Consider the following 22953-nt stretch of genomic DNA (forward strand, 5'->3'; position numbering starts at 1 on the left):
CAGTACAATGCTGAACTTTGAAACAGGAGTTTTGATTCAATTTTCTGTCAGTCATACTTTTTATTATTCTAATGTTTAAATAACTTTAAATCTACTACAAGAAATTCCCTATATACTTATATTACAACCCACATGAGTCATCTACAACATTAAAAGCCACTGATCGGTGAATAACATTTATGATCTTGCAACAAACTGATGTTCTGCTTGGAAATGTTTGGTCCAGGCATCCTGACGCCACTACTCCCACCCTCCCACACCACATGGCTACAGCATTCCCCACCAGTAAGGACCTCCCCCAGTAGGACAATGTGCCCTGACATTGTGAAAAATGCTCAGGAATGACTAAGGTAACCGGATGAAGAGTCCAAGACATTGACCCAGCCTCCGAACTCCCCACATCTCTGGATGTACTAAAACAAGCCTCAAGGCCCATCCTCCAATCCACATTAGGCCAAATTATCCATTCAGTTCCAAACACCACTGAGGTTGGCAGCACAAGGGAGAGTTACATGATATTAGACATGTGGTTTTGATGTTGTGGCAGATCAACATATGTTTACAACAAACTGACACTGTTGTGATTCATTCTTACCAACCTAATTTGCATTTTCTCCAGAATGAATAAACACCTGTTTTCAGCAACATTGTTCCAATGAGGTTTGCGAATCGCTGATGGAAACTGGAAAATTTACTAGCTCTGAATCAGCTGGATGTTTAAATGCCCAGCTGTTTAAGTTTGCACTGATAATTGAGAATTTACTAAATTCATTTAAATGAATTAATTATAAAAAATAATCAACAAGCTGCTGAATGTTTTGCCAAGTCATACTGTGAACCAAGTATGAGAACAAGCGTGTGTAACTGTTAACAATAACTTCTTTTGTTAGAAGCAGTCTTTGTTTAGCATTAACTTTTATTGTCCTGCTGACATTAGAAAAAGGAAAAGTAAATACAGTTTCATGCACTTTATGGCCATAAAGTTAAAATTGTATTTGAGCTTATGATTTGCATGAATTCACATTTAAATCCACTGATTTATTAACATTATTAATACTAATTATTAATGCATATTTAATCCGAAAAACACTAATTGGTAGCTGATTATTCATTTGTTAGCTGTGTTTGAGCATAAAATCAAACCTCTAAACCGGTGACGTTTGTTTTAGCAAAATTAAAGTTTCTGTTCCTCGGTATTTTCTTCTGTGGCGCAGCACGTTAAAAAAAATAATTTTAAAGAAAATGGAACGTGTTGTGACTGAACCCAGGTTTGGATAACATATTTGTTTCTCTTTTTCCATATATTTCCTCATATTTAATTCATAATGCCCACACGGAAAGAGCTGCATAATCGAGTCAAGAAATGTGTCAGTGAGCAAAGAGGAAACACGGAGAGCCACATCATGAAACTAGCCCGGATATCAGTCAGAACAAATAATATTCAGCCCATGCTGCAGTGAATATAAATCCATGCTTGGAGATTAGCTAAGAAAAAGATAAAGAAAGATAAATATAGACAGGATAAAGAGCTTTACAAACAGTAATATTAAAACGGGAAACCAAAGTCTTAAAAAAGTTTCTTTATTCTGCCCAAACAAAATCCTAAATAAATGTCCTGTCCATTAAGTAACATGTTTTCAGAGTCTAAAATCAGACGATAATAATAAACAATTTAGAAAATCCGATTATTTGTAGTCTGATCGCTTTAATCCTGTTTGGATGTAATCTTTTACTTCCCAGTAATGACTGTTCTCTGAGATGGTTTCTGCTTTCTGCGACCATGTGGGCTTTGAGAACACTGACTGAAGTCAAAATGGTTGACAAGCAGCCAAGTGAGCCAAGCCCTACAGAGCTGCCATGACCTCATTCTCTGTCTCTCTACTCCATCAGCTCCACTCATTGACCCCAAGTGGAGAGAGAGCTGCTCAGGGGAGCTGGCTCCCCCTGCTGAACATTCTTAGACCAGCAGCCATGTGAGACTTGGAGATGAGAGTACTAATGCAGTTGTTTCAGACATTCTTATACCCTTTATACCCTTATACCCTTTAAGGAGGGAAAAGAGCACAAAAATGTGCTTTTCTATTGTGAAGACAGTAAAAAAAACAACTTTAAGGGCTTAAAGTAAAAAGAGCTGCTTTTATCCTTGTCATTGTAGACTTTAAACCAGTTTAAGTGACTTGTGTTCTGTTTCGCAACCCAGTATGTGGAGCTACACAACACACAAGCGAAAGCCAGCAGTGTGGACAGAGGGAAGTCAGACATCTGTGCTTTCATTTGGGTGAACTGACCCTTTAGTAAGACCATAATCTCATAAATGCTTCGTTCAGGCTGTATCTTAATTTAAATACAAACACAAGTGCACTTCTTCAAAGATATATTACTCATTTTAATTGCAATCTATCTCAGCTGAAACAGGACTGAGGCAAATTCTCTCGGAATGAAAAAATAAAGAAAACAGTTTGCATAAGAAAATATATTTAGACATTTAGATCTTTTTGCATATTAGCTACAACCAATTAATTTAGCTCAACATACAGATGATCCTCTGCTGGAAAAGAAAGGCAGGGTTTAATCAGGATAGCAAGCAAATGAAGGCATCTCGTTTGGCGATCAGAGAGCCGTTACCGGAAAGTTTAAGATGATCCGTGTAGCTAGGTTTAAACCAAGTGACGTGAAGATGACGATAGTTTACAGGCCCATCAGTGGCTACTGGTCTTACATTAGCGTGCTAACATGGTAAACACATTAAGGCACTTCAGGTTCCACAAAGTCAAAAATCGTTTTACAGGCTTCCCGCAGAAATGCAGCTTTGTGTTCACTGGGCGACTCTTCTGTCTTTAGAGTCAATCAGATGTTTAGTGCAAGAAGTGTTTTTGCAGTGTGGTTGTCACTGTGTGAGGCTTTGCGTTTTTTTCAGTAGGCTGTAAATCAGAGCTGCGGCCTGTAAAACCAGTTATAGTACCTCAATGTGTTGCACATGCTAAAAGAGTTATGAATTCAGTTCAGTGTAAAACTCATTGAGACCACATCACAGCAAAAAAATAGATCTGTACATGTTTTTGACACGATAAACTGCAGAAATATACAATCAAAGAGACAGAAAGAGAGGACTATGGGGGGGAAATTCTGTAATCTCTATGTAATGGTGTTTGTATTCATGACATGATGGAGCTTTTAGGTGTTCATTGTAATCCACAAAAACTCTGACTTCCATTAACAAAATTAGAGATGGTAGTCAGAGTCTGTAGTAAAGTTTATACAGGACTTGCAGCCTATACACTAGAGCAGAGGTGGGGAACTCCAGGCCTCAAGTGCCGGTGTCCTGCAGATTTTAGGTGTCCTTGATCCAACACAGCAGATTCTAATGGCTAAATTACCTCCTCGACATGTCTTGAAGTTCTCCAGAGGCCTGCTAACGAACTAGTCATTTGATTCAGGTGTGTTGACCCAGGGTGATATCTAAAACCTGCAGGACACTGGCCCTCGAGGCCTGGAGTTCCCCACCCCTGCAGTAGAGGGACACCACAAAACAAGTGATCTGTAAAATTACTTAGCAGCAAACCATGAGAGGAGAGCCGTACTTAATTCAGGTTAGTGCTACTTTAGAAATTCTTTAAAGTTTGGACTCAGAAATTTAGTTTTTTTCCATTTACAGATAAATTGGTCTGATACATCAATATAATCATTAATAATTTGTGACATTTAATAGGATATAACCTGTTTTGCAGTGCATTTTACCACAACAAAAACTGGTGCGCTCGATACAAAAGCACCAAATACAGCTAGGAACATTTTGGGGTTGATGATTGTCACAAAATATTCAAAATACACAAAGTGAAGCTCATCAGTTATTCCTTGTGTGCTGGACCATCACAGAAGGACACAAACCAGCTCCAACCAGAACAGAACAGATATGAGAACCTCAGTACCCAAATGAGCAAGAAGTCAAGTATCAGAATTAAGGAAACTGATATCTCACAGCTCCTCAGCTTGCCTTTATCATATTAAAGAGACTGAATGGTACCCGTAAAACATGCGTGTCGACTTGTTTAAGCGGTGACTTCAGTTTTCAGCACAGCAGATGTAAAGTAGAAGTTGTATTTATCATGTATGTATGTATGTATGAGTGAATGAATGAATGAATGAATGAGGGGCGTCCAACTCCAGTCCTCGAGCTACTGTCCTGCAGCTTTTAGATGCATCCTTGTTCAAACACACCTGAATCAAATGAATGGCTCGTTACCGGCCCTTTGCCAAACTTGATGGCATGCTGAAGAGGTAATCCAACCATTTGATTCAGCTGTGTTGGAGTAGGAACGCATCTAAAAGCTGCAGGAAAGTAGCTCTCGAGGACTGGAGTTGGACAACCCTGATTTAAATAAAGCTGCCAGTCGAGGCGTCACCATCACTTTTGCCTCACGTCTTTCTATTCAGGTTGTAGCCAGTTTGTGCTGTTCTGTAAAGGAAGAACTACACATTGTTTTACAAAGATCTTGTAATATTACTTCACTGTTGTTTATCAGTTACAAACAATCATTAACTGTATTTTATACCCCATCATCAGCATCAGTATACTACAATATAAATCAACGACAACATAAGCAGGTTGGTAGACAAATCACGGATTGGTGGTTGGACCTTCTCTGTGGTTTCATCATTTTGGGTCAGATTATGTTGAAAAGCAACAATCTGCATAGGTTTTTTTTTTTTTTTCATTAGAACTGTCACACAAATTCAAAACAGAAAAACAAATCTAATCAAAACACTGTTTAATTACTTTAAAATCATACATTTCAAATTCTGAATTTTCTTTTGAGTTCTGCAAATATGCTTGCCCTTGACATAATTTATTAACATCCAACCCTGACATTCGGTTATTTGCAGATATTTTTTTAAGCTTATGGCGCAGTAACAAATACACAGCCTCAGTTTAAAGTCAGTAGTTTCTATGTTCTATTTCATGTAAACCACAAGCTGCTGATGAGCAAAGCAGGCAACAGTGCCTTCAGTACCTCTTTAACACCATCTGATACTGGTGCCAGAAATAGTGTTGAGCCAGTTCTGTCTTCAGCACCACAATTCAACAGGTTTTAGGACCGATTATGTAGTGTCCAGGAGTTGAGGCAAGTTCTATTTGAAGAAAATCATGGCAGCCAGAAACTGTGGGCTGTACCTACCAATCATTCTTGACTTTCTTGTGGTAGCCCCTCCCACACCACTGATGTCAGTGATCCCAACTCTCGGCTGGGAAATTTTGTGGTGCCGTTCTGATGCCAGGTTTTTTGGCATGGGCACCGGTCTTTTCTTGGTAGAAACACATGGAACTGGCTATAGACTGGGCACCTGCATCGGTGGAACAGGGGTATGAGTGCCACCCAGTGGACACAAAGCCTTCAGCATGCGTTTATGTAAGAAGAGTAGAAAAAAAGCAGAAACAGACTCGGGCATAAAGTTTATATAATATTGTGCTTTAAATCTTCTTGCACCATCTTAACACCCCCCCTTCCCCCCCAAAAATAATTAAAATAAATCATGCTTGAGTTCCAGCTTTATTCCCCTCCCACCCTCCCTCCCGCCCAATGTGATGCTTCACATCCGGAGGCATCCAAACAAGCCTGAATTTTCTCCCACGGATGTGAGGCATCACACACCCCGAACCCGAGATCGCACATGAAAGCTACATGTGAACCCATTCACCTCTGAGTCGTAGAAAACTTACAAATAAAGTAAAATGCACTGAACAAAAAAACAGTCACTAAACAAAAGCAAACTACCCGTTAAGAACGTTTGTTAAATGATCATCAAAACCACAGTGCAGAGGGGGATTATTCCACACTCGCACTGGAGAGAACATACACTGAGCACGCCCAGCTTACAAATATACACAAATATTTACATGTAGAGTAGCAATCATAGAAATGCATCCACTTCCTCGTCCCCTGGGCAAGAATGGCTGTGGTGGCTTTGAGGAGGATTGCATGCTACATGCTACATGATACCAGTCTTGGCAAAACACACATCGGTGACAACTGGAGGCTGACACTCTGGTACTTAGCATTTGGTTCCACAGCGGTGCATAGTTTTCCTTCGGTTAGCTGCAGATTTGTTGTGTCATTGATCCAATCTTTTTGCATTTAGCGATTTCAAAGGTAATTAAGCAGATTTGACAGCGAGTTTCTTTTACAACTTCTCGTGTTTAGACAGAAGCATAGATTTGCAAACTTCTGTCAGGAAAGCTTTTCTAGAAAAGCTTATTTATAGTGTTCACAGTTAAGAATACTGAAGTCACTTTATTAGGTATATCTGTCTAGTGCAGCCAGTTCAGAGAATGAACAAAAACGGACACGTTGTACTATGATGCATTAGGCTGCACAGGTAGGCCTAATAAACTGAACAGACGGCATATAAGGTATATATATATTTCAAACAATCTCCTTCCTCTAGAAAGAAAATGGAAAATAAATAAGAATATTACTTCCTTAGAAACATCTTAAACTATTTTCATCCAATAATTTTAAAGCATGGGAAGACAAACATCCACGTGGAACCAAATCCAAACTTATCTTGCCCCAACCAAGTAGAGATGGGACAGATAATTATCAACAGAGCAATATATCACAACACAATCTCCTGTGAATATTCTTGTATATCTCACTAAGCCTGAAATAATTTAAATTTCAGGTCATCATGTACAATTTTTCCCATTTTGAGGACACTTTCTTCTTTAAATACCTACTTTGTGAGCTATCACAGATGACTGTATTGCAGTATATTGCAGAATCACTTGTTTAGTGATTCCATTGAGTGCATTGTATTAAATGTGCTAAAGTGCAGAGTCAAACCAAATAAGAGAGTGAATGTTAAATTTGGTGAATCCAGCAGAATGAGGTTATAAAGGTGAGAAACGAGAGGAAGCGTCCATCCACATCGGACAGTTCACCTCTAATCTCACCGTGTTCCCAGTTGTCGTGACTCTTTTTACCCGTGCCTCAATCCATAACTGGCTGTAGCATCATCTGATCAGATTTGGCCTGTGATTAGTGGATTATTGGTTCCGTTTTTATTTGTTACATGGAAAAAAAAGAAAATTTTGATAAAATTTTCACCCCAAACAATCCCAATTTGGTCAAAGCAAAGATCCCAAATTTAGGGGCAAAGAAGGGGATTTCAACCACCACCATCCCTGGGAGCCCTGAGGGGAGGGGGAGGAGCATGCAGGGGAATAGGGGTGACATCTGGATCTTCTGGTTGGTCATTGTTCATTCCTGTCGGAGAGAAGCAGTGTGTCTTTAAGGGGTTGTAATGATTTCCTGTTTCAAAATAAAAAAAACAGGTAGAGCTGTTATAATTAAGTTTAAATATGCAAACGCTTCACTTGCTTAACGCTTCTTAATGGAGAAGATACACAGAAAACACAGCTTCCACAATTTGAACAGCCTCGGTCTTACGGATTCTCAGAGTCCCGACTATCACATTCATTCACAGTAGATTACTCCTTTAAAGTATTTTGCAATGAAGCAGTAATGTTACAATTCATAATCAGAAATGTTAAATTTACAACAAATATTTGAAAATCCTGATTTAATTGCAACAAATGATGGACTAAATTAAACATCCGTATTAGTTTAATTGACAGTCACTTCTGTATTGTATCAATAACCTTGATAATATATCCTGAGCGCTCATTTGTGTTATTTGAAAATGTCATTTTTGTTTCCTTTTGGAAGTAAGGAAAATAACTAGCAGCAAACAAAAGCTGCTAGTTAGAACAAAATTGGAACAAGAAAGAAAACTTAAGAAGACATTACACTATGGTTATGGAAAGTAATTTGTGTTTTGTTCTCTGCATCGAAAAATTGCAGCAAGTAATATTTTTGGTGTAAAAATAATCACTGATATAAGCAGAAGGACTTGACAAGTCGATGTAGTCACAAAAAAATTGGCACGTGCAGACACAGAAAGTATAATCAAGGCTTTGCTGTTTAGCTGAAAACTTCAAACAGTGTAGGTCAATAATAAAATAGTAAAAGATATCTTGCTTTCACAGCACACAAAAAGTAAAGTTTTTATATTTAGTAATTTTTTAATAATGAACACTGATTTACTTCAACTCTTTTAAGATTTGACATTACGCATAAAATAAACAAACTGCGAGTTTTGCATCATTAATTTAAAGTAGAATTTCCCCCTTTTTAACATTCTATTTGTCACTTAAGAGCGGATAATGATGATAGACTTTATTGCACATGTAATGAAGCTGCTTGACAATCAACTGATATAAAATCTAACTGTATGCCCACATTTGGATTGTTTTATTAGTTTATTATCACCTTTGTCAGTTTTTTTGTTTGCATCAAGTTGTAAATCTGCAAAATTAACTTAAAGTCACACAAGTCTTAAATTTTGTGCAGTTTTTCTGTCAGAATCTCATTTCAAATCAGGTCTAATTATAAACACAGATATGTAAATTCCAGAACGTAAGCACCTTTTGTAGTTTCTGTTAAGAAAAAAAAACAATATGTTTGAATGCAGATGTATGTACAGAGAGAAGTGCTCCCCCACGGTGCATTGCTGTCGTTCATTAAATCAGTGTGGAATGTAGAGCAGCTCAGTGAAAGTGACCCGTTCACTCTCACCCATCACTCTCGTCTCCTGTTTTTACCTGTTTGATCATCTGTCCACTTCTCTCGATGACGATGGTCTTGTCTTCTTTGACAGGTGAGGTGACCTGGTAATCATCACTGAGCAGACCAAGGATCGGGTACTGGTTCCTGTACCTGCAAATGCACATTTAAAAATGACAGAGTTGTTATTTTCAGATTCTGAGTCATGTGGATGGTTAGAATTCGTCTGTATATACTGCATTCAGGTGATTCAACTGTCAGTTATCTTTTTGAAAGTGTAATAGGTGGCAGTTTAAAAAAAAGTAGAGCTCCCCAAAACACAATAGATCAAACAATTTTGTTCTATTGTGTTTTTCTGCTTTTTCTTTTTCTCTTCAGCCAAACAACACGTTCCATAATCACATTAATTAAGAAGAGCCACACTTGCGAGCTATACAGGTACTCCTGTGAAATTTGTGATTACAAGTCAAGAATAAAGGCTATTAAAGGTTTGGTTTTCATCTCATTCCACTTAAGATAAATCCCATTCTTTTACCCAAATGGGTGTCTTTCAGTGCCATATTTAATGACCTGCCTTATCCAAGAGATGTCCACCGTTCAAAGACCTGAGAAGATAACGTCAGGCTTTGACTGTGGTTGCTGGGTTAGTCCTACACATCATGTTGCTTCAAAGCATTTTCAGCATGAGCTAGCAAGAACTCAGTAGAATCAGCAGAGTTAAGGGTCACTTAACATAAGTTAACTTAATATAAAGTTATCTTGTCTGGAAGCGATCTGTTATAGTTATTTCGTACCTTTTGGTGATGATGGTCTTAGTGACGTTCTTGGAGCTGCTGTTCCTGTCCTGCGTCAGCCTTCTGATCTCCTGAGGGCAAACAGAAGCCATCAGTTAACCGGCACATTGTGCTTCACACAGATGGCTCACAGTCATACCAGTCACTCTGCATTCATTTAGGTAACTTTTGAAATGTGTCCGAGTAAAATGGAACTCGAGTACCAACACGTGGTACGGAATTTCCAGTGTTTTTACTGTTAACTTCACACCAAATGAATGTCAAGAAAAACTATTTCCTGCAGTTTGTGCCGTTTTAATTGCACTGGTATGTGATGCGAGGCACCTGAGGTAATCGAACGCCCCTGAGGTTAAATTAACCATCATGTTTCAGTCAGAAGAATGCAGTTGGACCTGAAAGGTGCCGACTTTGTTTTCTTCATTTACAACCTTCATTTATGGCATTTCATTTAGTTTGTTTTTGCGTGACTAAAGACAAATCTGTTGTTCATCCAAAGTGTCGTAAGTCTGATAGTGATAAAGGAAAATTGTGGTTTACTAAAACTGCTTTTGCAGTTTTGCACATAATTGAATCCATACTGGTTTTAACTGGAAACACAGCGAGATCATTAAACAGAATGAGTCAGATGATGTTAGCTTCACAAGTTACCCTTTATTTTCGGGTGTGAAAAATGGCAGACGGTAAAATAATTACCTAAGCTATCAGTTTATAATCTACTTATAAAAAGCCTATCTACCTCGATATTTCTACCTAGAAACATCTAATCAGACTGCTTCCACATGTGCAAATCTCAGTATAAAACTTTGCGATTATATTGATATTGAAGCTGATATTGTGTGGAAAAATAACCCCACTTTAGTTAAAGAGAAGCATCCTTTACAATATATTCAAATTGGATGACTTTGCAGTACCTCAAATGGCCACGTGAGGCTGCTAACTGACTCATCTCCATCCCCAATGGCTTTTAGTGTCAAAATACCCGAATTTACAGCAGCAACAGTCTGGTTCAGAGCCTGTAGAATAAAGTTATTTCTATAGGTTTTCCCTCTTCTTAACAACTGTGAGAGGGTGGAAATTAGAGGCGGGGCTATTTGAACTCAAAGTTGGACACAGGCAGCTGTACCCACTCATCTTTGTTTTAGTCCATCGTTACAAACCTGTTGATCTGAATTTCATCACAGCCAGGTCTCCAGATATAATTAATACTTTATCTGTATTTAAGGTTTAACAGATTCTTATAAGACAAACTGGAAACCATTTTGAAAAACAGCTATTTTATATAATATCCAGCTGATTCTATTTAGTCTCTTGATTCTGAGAGTGCAGGTTTGTCTCGGCTGATCCTTTCGATATCTCATCATCTTCATGAAAGTCTTCCATCTTTGACTGGCACAAAATTAAACACAGCGTTGATGTGTTGTGTGTTGCAGACCTCTTCCTGTTTGGAGATGGTGGTCTTCTGCTGCTCCAACATGGTGAGAAGTTCTGTGATCTTCAGTTGAAGACTCTTCTCTGAGGACGACCTGTCAGTGGTGACCTCTGTCTGAATCCTTGTTATCTGGGTCTGGAGAGAGTAGAGCAAGAGAAGGAGAGCAAACCAGGAAAAAAAAGGTGTTTAGGCAAGACTACGACTGGGAGCATGTTAGAAGATATATGTTTATGTTTATGGCCTACAACATGCAACTGAAACTGCCAACAGCGTACAAACAAAAAACAGTGCTTTCCTTGAATACAAGAGGCTTTACAATATGCACCGTCATCTGAAATTAAGCATTATTTCATGGTTTCTGGTACCAGCATGCACTATGGGAAGCAGGCAAACAGGAAGCATTGTGATACTGTGGGCAATGTTGTGCTGTTAAACCTTGGGTCCTGCTATATATGTGGATCTTGCTTCGACACATCCTACATACGTAAGCATTGTTGCAGACCACGTACATCCTTTCATGGAAACGGTATTCCCTGATGGCTGTGACCTCTTGTAGCAGGATAATGTGGCCTCCCACAGAGTGAAAATGGTTCAGCAATGGTTTGAGGACAACGACAAGCCTCCAAATTCCCCATATCTCAATCCAATCGAGCATCTGTGCGATGTGCTGGAAAAACACGTCTGATCCGTGGAGGCCCCACCTCGCAACTTACAGGACTTAAAGGCTCTGTTGCTAACATCTTTGTGCCAGATACCACAGCACACCTTCAAGGGTCTAGTGGAGTCCATGCCTCGATGAGTCAGGGCTGTTTTGGCAGCCAAACGGGGATCAATGCAATATTAGGAAGGCAGATCTTTGCTGACAAATCAACTTCTGTAGCTCGCCACTTACCTATCTGAAAACCAAAATTCTGTGGTCTATTTATGTTTTGGGGTTTTGTTTTGTTTTTTTTCATTTTGATGAGAATCAGTTCTTCCTGTCTTACCCTGAGCCTCTCGATCTCCCGATCTTTTTCTCGGGTCAAGGCGCTGAGCTGCTCTTTGTACTGACGGGATAATTCCTCTGTTTTGATCTGAAAGGTGGAGCTGCTACCTTGTCCAGACAGCTGATAGGAGGGACAGACAAGACAGAAAGACAAAAGATTATTGACACTGGAATGTCAACAGCTTTCTTTATTTAAAGAGATGTATCTCATGAAGGGAAAAAAGCATATCCAGAATGAGATGCTTTACCTTCTGTCGGAGCATCATGTTCTCATTCTCCATTGCTTTCATTCTTGCTTCCATCTCTTTCAGCTTGAAGTCACGATTTGAGTCACTACTTTGTTTGCTCATGATCTGGCTCTCCAGTGAACGCTGGGCAGCCTGGGATTCCTTCAGAGACAGCTGCAGAAAGACAACACACATAGACGCAATGTAGACGCACGAATACAATACATTCAGAAACTGCAGTACCTGGCTGTGTCGAAGAGTATTATTTGTTAAACTGAAGGTCAAATTCTTGCCTCAACGTTGACCTGCTATTTGTGCACATGCAGTAATCCATACTCTGAGGAATCACTACAAACATCTTGCGTGTCCTCATTCCAAATAAAGGATTGCCTTGTTAGATGAACTGAAAAGCAAAAGTAGCAAAGCTACTTAAATTTCTCCTTCTCTGATACATGAACACATGCAGATGGATTCACAGAAGCAGCATTTTCAAAGATTAAAAAAAATAGCTGGGTTGTTCTGGTTTTTCTCATTTTTATCCTGAACTGAAACATCTGAGATACAGTCTATGAAGACAGAGTGCAACTGAGTCCTGCCCATGCTTGAAGGCAAAACAGTTCATAGCTCTCTGTTGTCTTTGCAAAGATTCCTCCAGAAAACTCCGGATTTCTGGAATTCTGTTTTCATAGTCGGCACGCATCAAAAAATGGGACCGCCTTTTTCTCTGGCAATTTTCATGGTGTTGTGATAATACAAAGTTCATTTTTTTGTTTTTTTTACACACAGCTTTCAACTGTAGTAAAATACTTCTCTGTGATTATTAGTGCACTACCCAGGACCTCCTCTGCTCCCTGCTCCCTTCACCTACACGTCCATTGAAGTCTGCTCCAATCACCACTCTCTCCTCGATGAGGACTCTCCTCTAACTTAGTCCAGAAATCCTCTGTCTCTTCTAACTGACTTCCAACCTGTGGGGCACACACTGACAATGTTCGACATCTGTCCTTAAATTTCCAGCTTGAAACTCTAGACCCTGTCTGGCACTCTCTCCACCTCAACACTATTCACATAGTCTTCCTTCAAGATCGCCCCTACTCCATTTCTCTTCCTATCTACACCATCATAGAACAATTTGAATCCACCTCCCCTCCACCTGGTCTCCTGCATACATTTAGGGTCCCTAATCTCACATTTACACACCTGCCTTTCCTCCTCTGTCTTCACTCAACAGTAGCACATTTTCTCACATTTCCAGTATCTCATTCTTGATGATCAGCACATTTGATTTAACACAAAAGTTTAACCCTCTCCATTTATGCAGGGAATGGGCACTAGGAGCACACTGGCTTCTGATTCCCTGTCACTGGATGCCAACAGTATGGTGGTGAATTTTCAATTTCACATCTGGATACTGGAGTTATGGGCACTTTGACTGACAAGTGTCCTGACACAGCTGGTTTTGCATGCGCTTTGGTAAACTACAGAAGCTTGTTCTGGTGTAGACATCTAAAGATAAAGAAGTTTTACCTGCTAAGCAGAGAGAGGCCACTAAAAGAAACCTCTGACGCTGAAAATCTTAATAATTTTGGCTGTTTGAAGTAATTTTGTAGCCTCTCATTGGTCCATTGCCTTATGTGGTGCCAGCCTCTCCCTCAGCCTGGTTCTGCCTGCAGGTCTCATCTTCCAAATCCCTGCCATGCTTGCTCATGATTGTCTGATAGTTCAGGTTCTGTCTCTACTAACGTAGATACTGACATTAAAAGAAACTGTACTGAAATTAAACGGACTCTTTTCCCCTCCAGTGTTTTTAGAGGTTTTCAGTTGCTTTGTGTTGGTATTATGAAACAAACCAAATACAAGTTACTCAACACCATCAAAACGGTGGTTTCTCCAAGCACAATGTGGAGAAACTAATTTTGTACATGAATATTAGGCACACACACTAACACACAGACACACGTAGAGTACCTGGAGCTGTCTGTTGTTTTCTCGGACGGTCTCCAGGAGGGAGTCATACTGCCGAGCCTGGTCTGCTTTGAAACTCAGATCTCTCTCCAAAGATTCCTTCTCGCTCTCCAGACGCTGTAATATGAGACAGACATATCACAGCTTTAACAGTAATAATGATATACTTCATGATCACTGACATGCCTTCTTTGCTTCTGATTAGATGGCAGTCATTACACTGGGCTTGTTGTTGGAATCAGAGAAAACACACATTTGCATTTTTGATTCCTTGTCAGTTTAAAACGTTAATTGTTTTTCTTCAGAAATGTAAGCACAATGAATGTGAGTCACCACACCTCATTAATCGTTTGATACTATCTTTCTGGTGTCCTGTACATGCCTGTCTACTTGAAACTATTTAACTCGCACCCCTGTGAAAAAGCTCATATACGGTGCGTGAAGCCTTTGGGCGCATACTGTTCTACCCTGACAGACGCTGCTGTACAGATCTGAATGTTACTTATGTAACCACACCCACTCACATGCTCTTCCCTCAGTGCTGGTGTTACACTGAGGTCGTTATGAACCAGATAGGTTCAAGTGGACATGGCAGATCCATGAGGTGTTGATGTTACTGACACATTTACACTTCTGACTTAAATCGTTTAATACTGAAATTTGAATGTTTAATATAGAAGCATATTGAATGTACCAGTATATTTATTCCCCTACAATATTATATAGTGTTAGCATTTTTTCTTTGACTTTCTTTCTTAGGAGATGTTTGCTTGTTTGTTGTCATGTACTGGAGTTTTCTCAGTTGCTTAAAGAGGATCTGACAGCTTTGATTTATACTGCTGTTTGTGTTTGTCACCACAGTTCTTTATTTTCTTTTAATGTCACCGCAGAGTCAAACTAGCATCTCCAGTTTCTCTCCAAGATTCCAAGAAGGCACACGGCCGATCCACCCTACTTTTTATCCAGATACCAAGCACTGTGCTGCAGAGGACAGTGTCTGAGTTCTGGTGACTGATCTGGGACTTGTCTGAAATGTTTCTCCTTCTTACCCGCAGGTCCTCCGACATGTGCAGGAGCTCCTCTCTCAAACTGTTGAAGGTGGACAGCAGCAGACGCATGCTCTTATCTGCAGTGAGACGAGTCTGACACACAAACACAGAGAAGGTAACACCAGAGAGGGGTAAAAAAAACAACAAAGACATTTAGCAAAATGCTTTGCAGTCGTAAATATTATTTAAAAAGCACATATTCTGCTGTTTTAGGCGGCCCAACACAGATGCTACTGGTAAAGACAGAATTTCAAACAGTAACTAATTTGACCTTGTTAATGATCTTGTCTGGATATGATTGTGAGGTCCTAAGTTTCATCAACAGGAGGAATACATTTGTCTCTTTATGATCTCAGTGTGTAATAGTGAGTATGAAGAAAAGACTCCATTTACATGTGATACAATTCAAATTATTTCCTTTAATAGCAACAATGTATTACAGCCCCTGCATTAAAATATTATCACTGACAGTATTGAACGCTTTACTAAGGTCTAGCAGGATAAACACAGAGCTGAATCCACTGTCAGAGGCCATAAGAAGATCAATCTAACCTTCACTAGTCTTGTTTCTATACTATGATGAATTCTGAAATCTGACTGAAACTCTTCAAGCAAAAAATTCCCCTGCAAATGATCACCCAGCTGTTTCACAGCTACTCTTTCAGGAACCTTTTAAATAAGAGGAAGGCTGGAATTCAGCCTATAATTAACTAAGACATGTGGTTAGCTAAGACAGCTGGAGGAATCCCAGGTGGTCTCCCATCTATCCAAGTACTAAGCGGGCCTTACACTGCTTAGCTTCTCAGATCAGACAAGACCAGGCATCGTCAGGTGACAGGCTTGAATTTGTGTCATATTCTCATTGATAGCAAAATGTGTTATTAATTAAACTTGTGTAGTAATGGAATCTTTCCTTCTCTCACTTACCTGTAGCAGGTAGCGCATTTGTTGCTTGGTCAGTTCAGTAGCTCCTTTTGGAATCAAAGCCTCCACCTCCTCTTTATCCACCTGCACATAAAAACACACACAGGATCAAATCACCCCATGGAAGTTAAAGAATTACAAAAACACTTTTACTTTAGGTTTTTTTTCCAAGGATTTTAGTCAAAATCTCTCATATTCTACAGAAAATGTCTGAAATCTGATTAGTTTCAAGCTTATGACTCATTTTGACCGCAGCTAATGTTGTTGTGTCTCTCTGAGATCTCCTCACATTCACTTATCAGATATTTGTGTGATGGAAGATTGTTTCTCACCATGAAATCTTTTCCCAAATCCATCTGGTGTTTCCTGGAACACAAAGCAAGGGAAAACAATGAGTAAAACAGCGTGACTGGAAAGAGCTCCGGTAGGCGTGTTTTAAGACTTTATCTGAACAAAAACCTGTTCATCTCTCATGATGCATCAAAGATTTGGGATCCTTTTGGTGCATAAACTTGAAAAATACAATTTATGTCCATACTGAGATTAGGCACTATGGGAAGCAGCCATATTTAAGGTCACATGAAATCTTAGGATCATTTCCTGGTGCTGTGACAGTCCCTGCTTTTCTACTAATGTGTGGATAAGTTAATGTGTTTTCCTGTGTGTCCAGAGGCGCGCCTGTTGGTGCCACTCTGACTAGCTACTCTGTCCCATCCATATTCATCAGGGTGTGCGAGCTGGCTAATAACAGCTGCAGCATTTTAAAGAGGTTTTTATTTTTTCATTGAAACATTTCTTGATTATATGAAAACATCCTGAATCTCACCAGACTTGTCAGTGTGATATTTGTTTTGCCCTAATTGCTTAGTCTGGACTGTGAGTCAGCGCACGTACAATAGTGTGGAACAAGTAAGTATATCTTTGCTCGGTGATTTAGACACATGTCATAATGTAGGTGGTTGGCAGGAAGGTGAAAAGTTATGGCTACCCTCTCACTCACCCACACCTCATGAATCAACTGGGTGTTAACTTAATGGAGCTCCATTTCACTCCCATTGGCCTTTTTAGCAAACCTGACCTACAGTTCATGTCATCATCCTTTTTTCTTACCTAGGTTTCCTGTACTAACATGCAGAGTGATGTGAAAATTAAGCAGAAACCGATGACTGCAAACAGTGAACATACTGTCATATGCAAAATCAGCATGGATCATTCAAAATACACATGCTGTACCAGGTTACGTTTTCAGCTGTACATACTGTGCAGGCACTCCTTATGATTCACAGACAACATGTCTACAGCGATATACACAATTTAAAAAAAAAATACAAATCTACAACTGCAGAATCCACTGTCAGCATTCCCAAAAGCACAAGAAAATTCCAAAACGTGTGAACCAGAATGCTATTATCACTCTTGCACAGCTCAAACATGGCACGAAGAATCTTTTAAGCAAGTTTTCAATCTGATTTGAAAATGCTTTCCTCTTTCTTTAATGTCAACCATCTCCAACAAAACTCCAACTAATCACACTCGTGTCAAAAGTACCGAATCTCTCCCAAATGACAGAGCAATCACACAGTTTGCAGTTCTATTGTCTCACTCTAAAATTTAAAAGCTTCTCCCACAGCAGCTGCAAACAGACGCTCACACACTGTATAGATCCAGTACTGTGGTTCATCTCCATCTTTAGTATACTGATTATAAAATGGGAGCGACATGCTGGGTGTGTGGATATCTGAATGGGCTTCACCAGAGGTACTGATGACCTCACCTGGGAATTTGAAGGGGAACTGCGAGGTACTGTAAGAAGATCAGAGATGGGAAACTGCGGGAGTTACGAGGGAGAGAAACCAACTCGAAACTCGCCTTCAACCTGTTTGAGCATGTTGCACATGAAACTAATCCAAGCTGCCAAACCCAGTGTCTGTCTCCATGACAATCTCACACAGCTTATCTAGATGCTGTACAACAGTCCAAGTCAAAATGATGTATGTGTATAACATCACACCTTTCTGTGCACAGACAGAAAGGTGTGATGTTAAAGAAACATCCAACATAAAATTGCTTGCAATTATATGCTGCCTTGGCATTTATTACACATTGACAGATCAGAACAATGAATGATAAAGTTCACTTGAGGAATGAAAACAATTCTTCCATTAGATGACTGGGTTTTGATGATGGTGTTGGAGACCTTTCAGGTGTCAATAAAAGATTTCCCACAGGTTTTTCAGTTTTTCATGCCTGTGTGGACTGGAGTCATCATGGAGGCCCCTCCCCTCAGGATAAAAAGGTTTCATCATAGCATGGAGGTGAACAACTCTGTAATGGGTTGAAAAGACAACTCCCTCTAATGCAGTGGAGCATGACGCATTGGGTAATTTAACCAAAGCATGACACAGATGTTCCTCAGTTGTGCTAAACTCCATAAATTTGGTAGAAATGGAAGATTTTTTTTGCAAAAGGCTATTTGTCTGACTATAAGGACCGGGGTTTCCTTTTTTCCCCTGGTACTTTACTTATTCCAAAGTAAGATATTTGAAATTTCCTCTTAAAAATAAATCCATACTTCTCAGTTCAAACTTTTTTTTTTAAATGCATATCACACAAAATAAAAGCTTTGTGTTTTGACTAGGTCATGGCCAGCTTTGCATTCTGCACTAAAATGTTGCAGAGCATGTCTGAGAACCAGACAATAGATGTCCTCATTTCACATCACTGCTGAAATAGCAGTGCAAGCAGTTGAAACAGGGAGCAAAAACACTGTGTGTGAGTTTTTTCACCCAGAATTTTCTTCAAAAACTCATTCTTTTCAAGTAGTTCTTGCATCTGCTTTATGATATATCAGTGAAATGGCTGTACTTTTTGCAACAGAAAACCAATTTCGTGATAAATAAAAGTTTGATAAAATTATCCACTCAGTCATAATGAAAGTGGTAGAGGTGGACACCCAATAGAGGGTCAAATGACAAAATTAAATAAAAATCAAATGTAAGCTTGGATTTAACCTCAAATTATGAAGAGTCTTCCCTTATTATGTATTTTATTACAAAACACTGCATATAGTTTAACTGCTATGCAGATGATACCCAGTTATATTCATGCCAAAAAGCTGATAGCAAAAATTAATTACTTAACACACAGGAAAGACAGAGCCAAGGATGACCTGTAATTTTCTTCAGTTTAGAAGTTTACAAATACGTCAGAATATGTTTTGTAACACATCACATTATAAAGCCGTTACCATAGGCCTGTGGTACATCTACCTTTAACAATGTTGCTTTTATTGTAGATTATACTATTTTATTCATTATCCTGCTGCTATAACACAGTATTTTCCATTGTGAAATCAATAAAGTAAGTATCTATCTATCTATCTATCTATCTATAATTGTTTTCTGTCATGTGTACAATATTCCTAAATTGAGAAACATCCTGTCACATCTGTTACTATTGGGGTTTGACAAATGGAATTCCCTATTATCAGGGTTTTTTAAAAACACAGTCTAGAAAGAGAGACCATAGTAGGCTCCAGAACTGAATTTAAAATCCTTCATCTCACCTACAAAGTCTTGAATAATCAGGCCCCGTTATATCTTAAAAACTTCATAGTGCCCTATCTTACTATCATACCTGAAATCTGTGTGTTTGTTTCTTTTCCCACCAACTCTTCCTACGCGATCAGAAGTTGAGTGATTAAACTTTGCAAACAAGAACAAGATATTTCTAGCAACAGGCTATAACTACCTAACTTTACTTTGCTATAAAAGGATTGCATTGTCATTTCACAGCCACCAGCATGAACAGGAAAAACAATACTATATCATGGGCATCTGCTACTTGTTTATTCAGTGGTTCTTAAAGTTTTAGAATGGGAGAAAAGTAGAATGGGAGGCAGAGCCTCTCCTCTGGAAACAGCTTCCAGTTTGAATTCAGACGACAGACATCTTATCTACAAGTTTTGTTTTGTTTTTTAAATGAACTATAAAGAATATCATTAATGCCGGATCAGGAGACCCAGAAACATCCATTAGTTATGGCTCAGGCTGCTGGCTATCTTCCCATGATGCACTGAAGGTTTCTTCTGTGTTCACCTTATTCACTCCCCCTGTGTTTTATCACTGTCTTCTCTCTCATAGTGGCTTTTGTCCCCTCTCCCTATCCTCTCTTTTCCTTCACTCCCATTGACTAGTTGGGGCACAAAGCTACCCTTCCCTGAGCCGAGTTCTGCCAGAGGTTACTTCCTGTTAAGAGGAAGTTCTTCTTTCCTAGTGTTTCCTTCTAATATTTTAAGGTGTGTAACTTACAATATAAAGCATCTTGAGGAGCTGTTGTTGTAAATCAGCACTAAATAGATAAATTAATTTTAATCTTGTGTGTACACTGATGTGAATGTGAACTTAAATGCCTAAAGTTTACTTACTGTCCACGGATCTTGGACACATGCTCGTAGATGTAGGAGTGGATGTCGCAGTTCTTCCTGTAGACATCAGCCAGCAGCTCGCCGAAGTAACGTGTGTCCAGCTTTGTTGGCTCTGGTATCTCCTTCAGCTCAGTCCTCACCTCCCTCCTTGAGATCTTCTCTATCACTGGAGGTGGTTTCGACTGTATGACATTAACAATCTCCACCTCCTCCACTTCCACAGCATCCCCCTCCTCCTCCTCCTCCTCTTCCTCCTCCTCTTCTACCTCCACTTCAACCTAGAAGTACCAGGACAGAAACAGATCCATAAGCACTGTGTTTTATCTGAATGACATGATTAAGTCCTTTTTCAGTCTTTTTCATGGTTAGTTAACCAAAGGCTCTCGGAAACAGACACTGCATCGTATTCAAGAGAAAGCAGACATTTCTGCAAATCTGGTCAGCACACATCAAATCAATCAATGAATAAATAACATTCAGATCAGAAGTAAAGTAAATAAGTCTGTTAGGTAATCTGTTCGTTCTTGCTTTCCTCTCCAAAAAGGTATTTTAAACATTTTTAAAGAAAATCACCATAAGTGATTTAGCACAAATGTAAAGACAGCAGGAAACAAGCCACACAAAGCAATTCAGAGTTTCACGAGTCAGTATGATGACATGAAACTGTCATCTTTTGTCTGTTTCTCAGCCGATAACTGCAAGGAATGCCATTTTGTGCTTTAAGTAAATTCTCTTCTCAGCTACATGCCAAACATCTGCCAACAGGGGTCACACTCGAAAAGAAATCCTTAGCAGACCGAATCACAGCTGAACTAATCTTAAACCTTTTTAATGTCAAATAAAGGTTAAATGAACACATTAAAAATCACAGCTTATTAATCTGCTCCTTTCAAAGACCCCGCTATTCTTGAAGGACTTTCTAGGAAGGTTTAAAAGCTAACTACCTGGGGGCTGCACTCCTTATTTTACATGAGGATTACTTAAATCATGTGGGGAGACAAGGCTTGGCTGGCAGTTTGCATTCCAGTTCATGTTTGAAGCTGATGGGGTGAAGGTCAAGAATGCTGTAGGGGCTTGCCTGACCTGCTGGCCTTCACTACAAATAAAGATCCTATCCAGGCCTAAACCAAAAGCACTGATCAATATTGGACATTTAAAAACAGGTGGTTGAAATCTGCCATGCTGCACTTCCAAACTGCACTCGATCAAAGCCAAACACATCTGCAGCTATGTGCATGTAGCAGCAGAGTCCAGTCAAGCTATCGTTGCATAACTGGTTATTTAACACGCTGAGCTGAGCTACTGGCTGCGTGTGCTCTTCCCACAGAGAGCACCTTCACGCTCTGCAATCATTTGTCAGTCACACTTGTTTGCTGACACACGAGTGCTCCAAATCAACATTGTTTACAAAGTAATGTCTCATATCGACCTGTTTTGTCAGATGTTTTTATTGCAGAATTGCAAAATACTGGCTGTTAAAAAGCACTTACACACAACTAACCCCTCCAGATCTTCAGTGACATCTTACAACAAGACTATCTCATCTTTGAATCTCTTCTAGCTGAGGGAAAGTCCCAAGTAGTGGCTATAATTATTTACAGAGGAACAGGGAGACAGATAGCTTGAAAGAGTCAGCGAGTGATTGAGAGAAAAAAAACACTAAATGGTTTTTCAGACATGTTTGTATTTTGCCCATAATTTGAAACATTAATATTTCATTCAAGTTTACACATGAGGGAAAAACACTAAGATGAACCAAATGCGTTGATACTGTCATATTAAATCTTTAAACATTAATATAATACCACTCATTAATATAATAACTGTTTTATATCACATTACACTTTCTGTCCACTACAATACAGTCATGTTTCACTAATAAAATATTTAGCAGGTATTTTTCGGAGGGATACAGATTTTATAGAAATAGTCAAGCTGTAGTTTTTAACTTTTTCACACTTTTAAAATTGCTTACTAAAAAGTACTGTAATAATGGATTGCATTTATATAGCGCTTTTCGAGACCCTCAAAGCGCTTTACAATTCCACTATTCATTCACTCTCACATTCACACTGGTGGAGGCAGCTACAGTTGTAGCCACAGCTGCCCTGGGGCAGACTGACAGAAGCGAGGCTGCCATATCGCGCCATCGGCCCCTCTGGCCAACACCAGCAGGTGAAGTGTCTTGCCCAAGGACACAACGACCAAGACAGACAGAGCTGGAGATCGAACCGGCAACCTTCCGGTTACAATATGAGCTTCCCAACCCCATGAACCAGGATCGCCCTACAGGTACAGCTGGGGCTCTTTGTTTACAAAGAGCAAACAGGAAGGCAATTTTCCCATTATTTAAGTTTTGACTTAAAAAAAATGGGAAAACTTAAATAATGGGATGAATTTTAAAGTTTTTTAAAGTTTTTTGCATGTAATAAAACTTCAAACTAAAACTAGACTGAACTGTCTGACATATTTTTAATGTTATAAAGCACAAGTTGCACCCTGTCCACCACTGCTTAAAGGCTCAGTATTA

The 22953-nt window shown here is 39.3% G+C and overlaps 1 protein-coding gene across 2 annotated transcripts in view; it reads right to left on the bottom strand.

Annotated features, from left to right (window-relative positions):
• Nucleotides 1-5576: 5576 nt before the first annotated feature.
• The window catches only part of pof1b (POF1B actin binding protein), a 33304-nt gene continuing 15927 nt past the window's right edge, over nt 5577-22953 (bottom strand). The window contains exons 3-13 of one of the 2 annotated variants that reach the window (XM_039618696.1): nt 20424-20701; nt 16330-16363; nt 16001-16081; nt 15074-15166; nt 14028-14141; nt 12081-12233; nt 11834-11953; nt 10851-10982; nt 9419-9489; nt 8663-8777; nt 5577-7310 (exon numbers count right to left, since the gene is read on the bottom strand). In XM_039618696.1, coding sequence (XP_039474630.1) covers nt 7290-7310; nt 8663-8777; nt 9419-9489; nt 10851-10982; nt 11834-11953; nt 12081-12233; nt 14028-14141; nt 15074-15166; nt 16001-16081; nt 16330-16363; nt 20424-20701 — 1212 coding nt within the window. In that variant the 3' untranslated portion in view covers nt 5577-7289. The remainder of the gene's footprint in view (nt 7311-8662; nt 8778-9418; nt 9490-10850; nt 10983-11833; nt 11954-12080; nt 12234-14027; nt 14142-15073; nt 15167-16000; nt 16082-16329; nt 16364-20423; nt 20702-22953) is intronic. The other variant, XM_039618697.1, reaches the window with a different exon arrangement.

Source organism: Oreochromis aureus, linkage group 10, assembly GCF_013358895.1.
Source record: "Oreochromis aureus strain Israel breed Guangdong linkage group 10, ZZ_aureus, whole genome shotgun sequence".
NCBI classification, from domain to species: domain Eukaryota; kingdom Metazoa; phylum Chordata; class Actinopteri; order Cichliformes; family Cichlidae; genus Oreochromis; species Oreochromis aureus.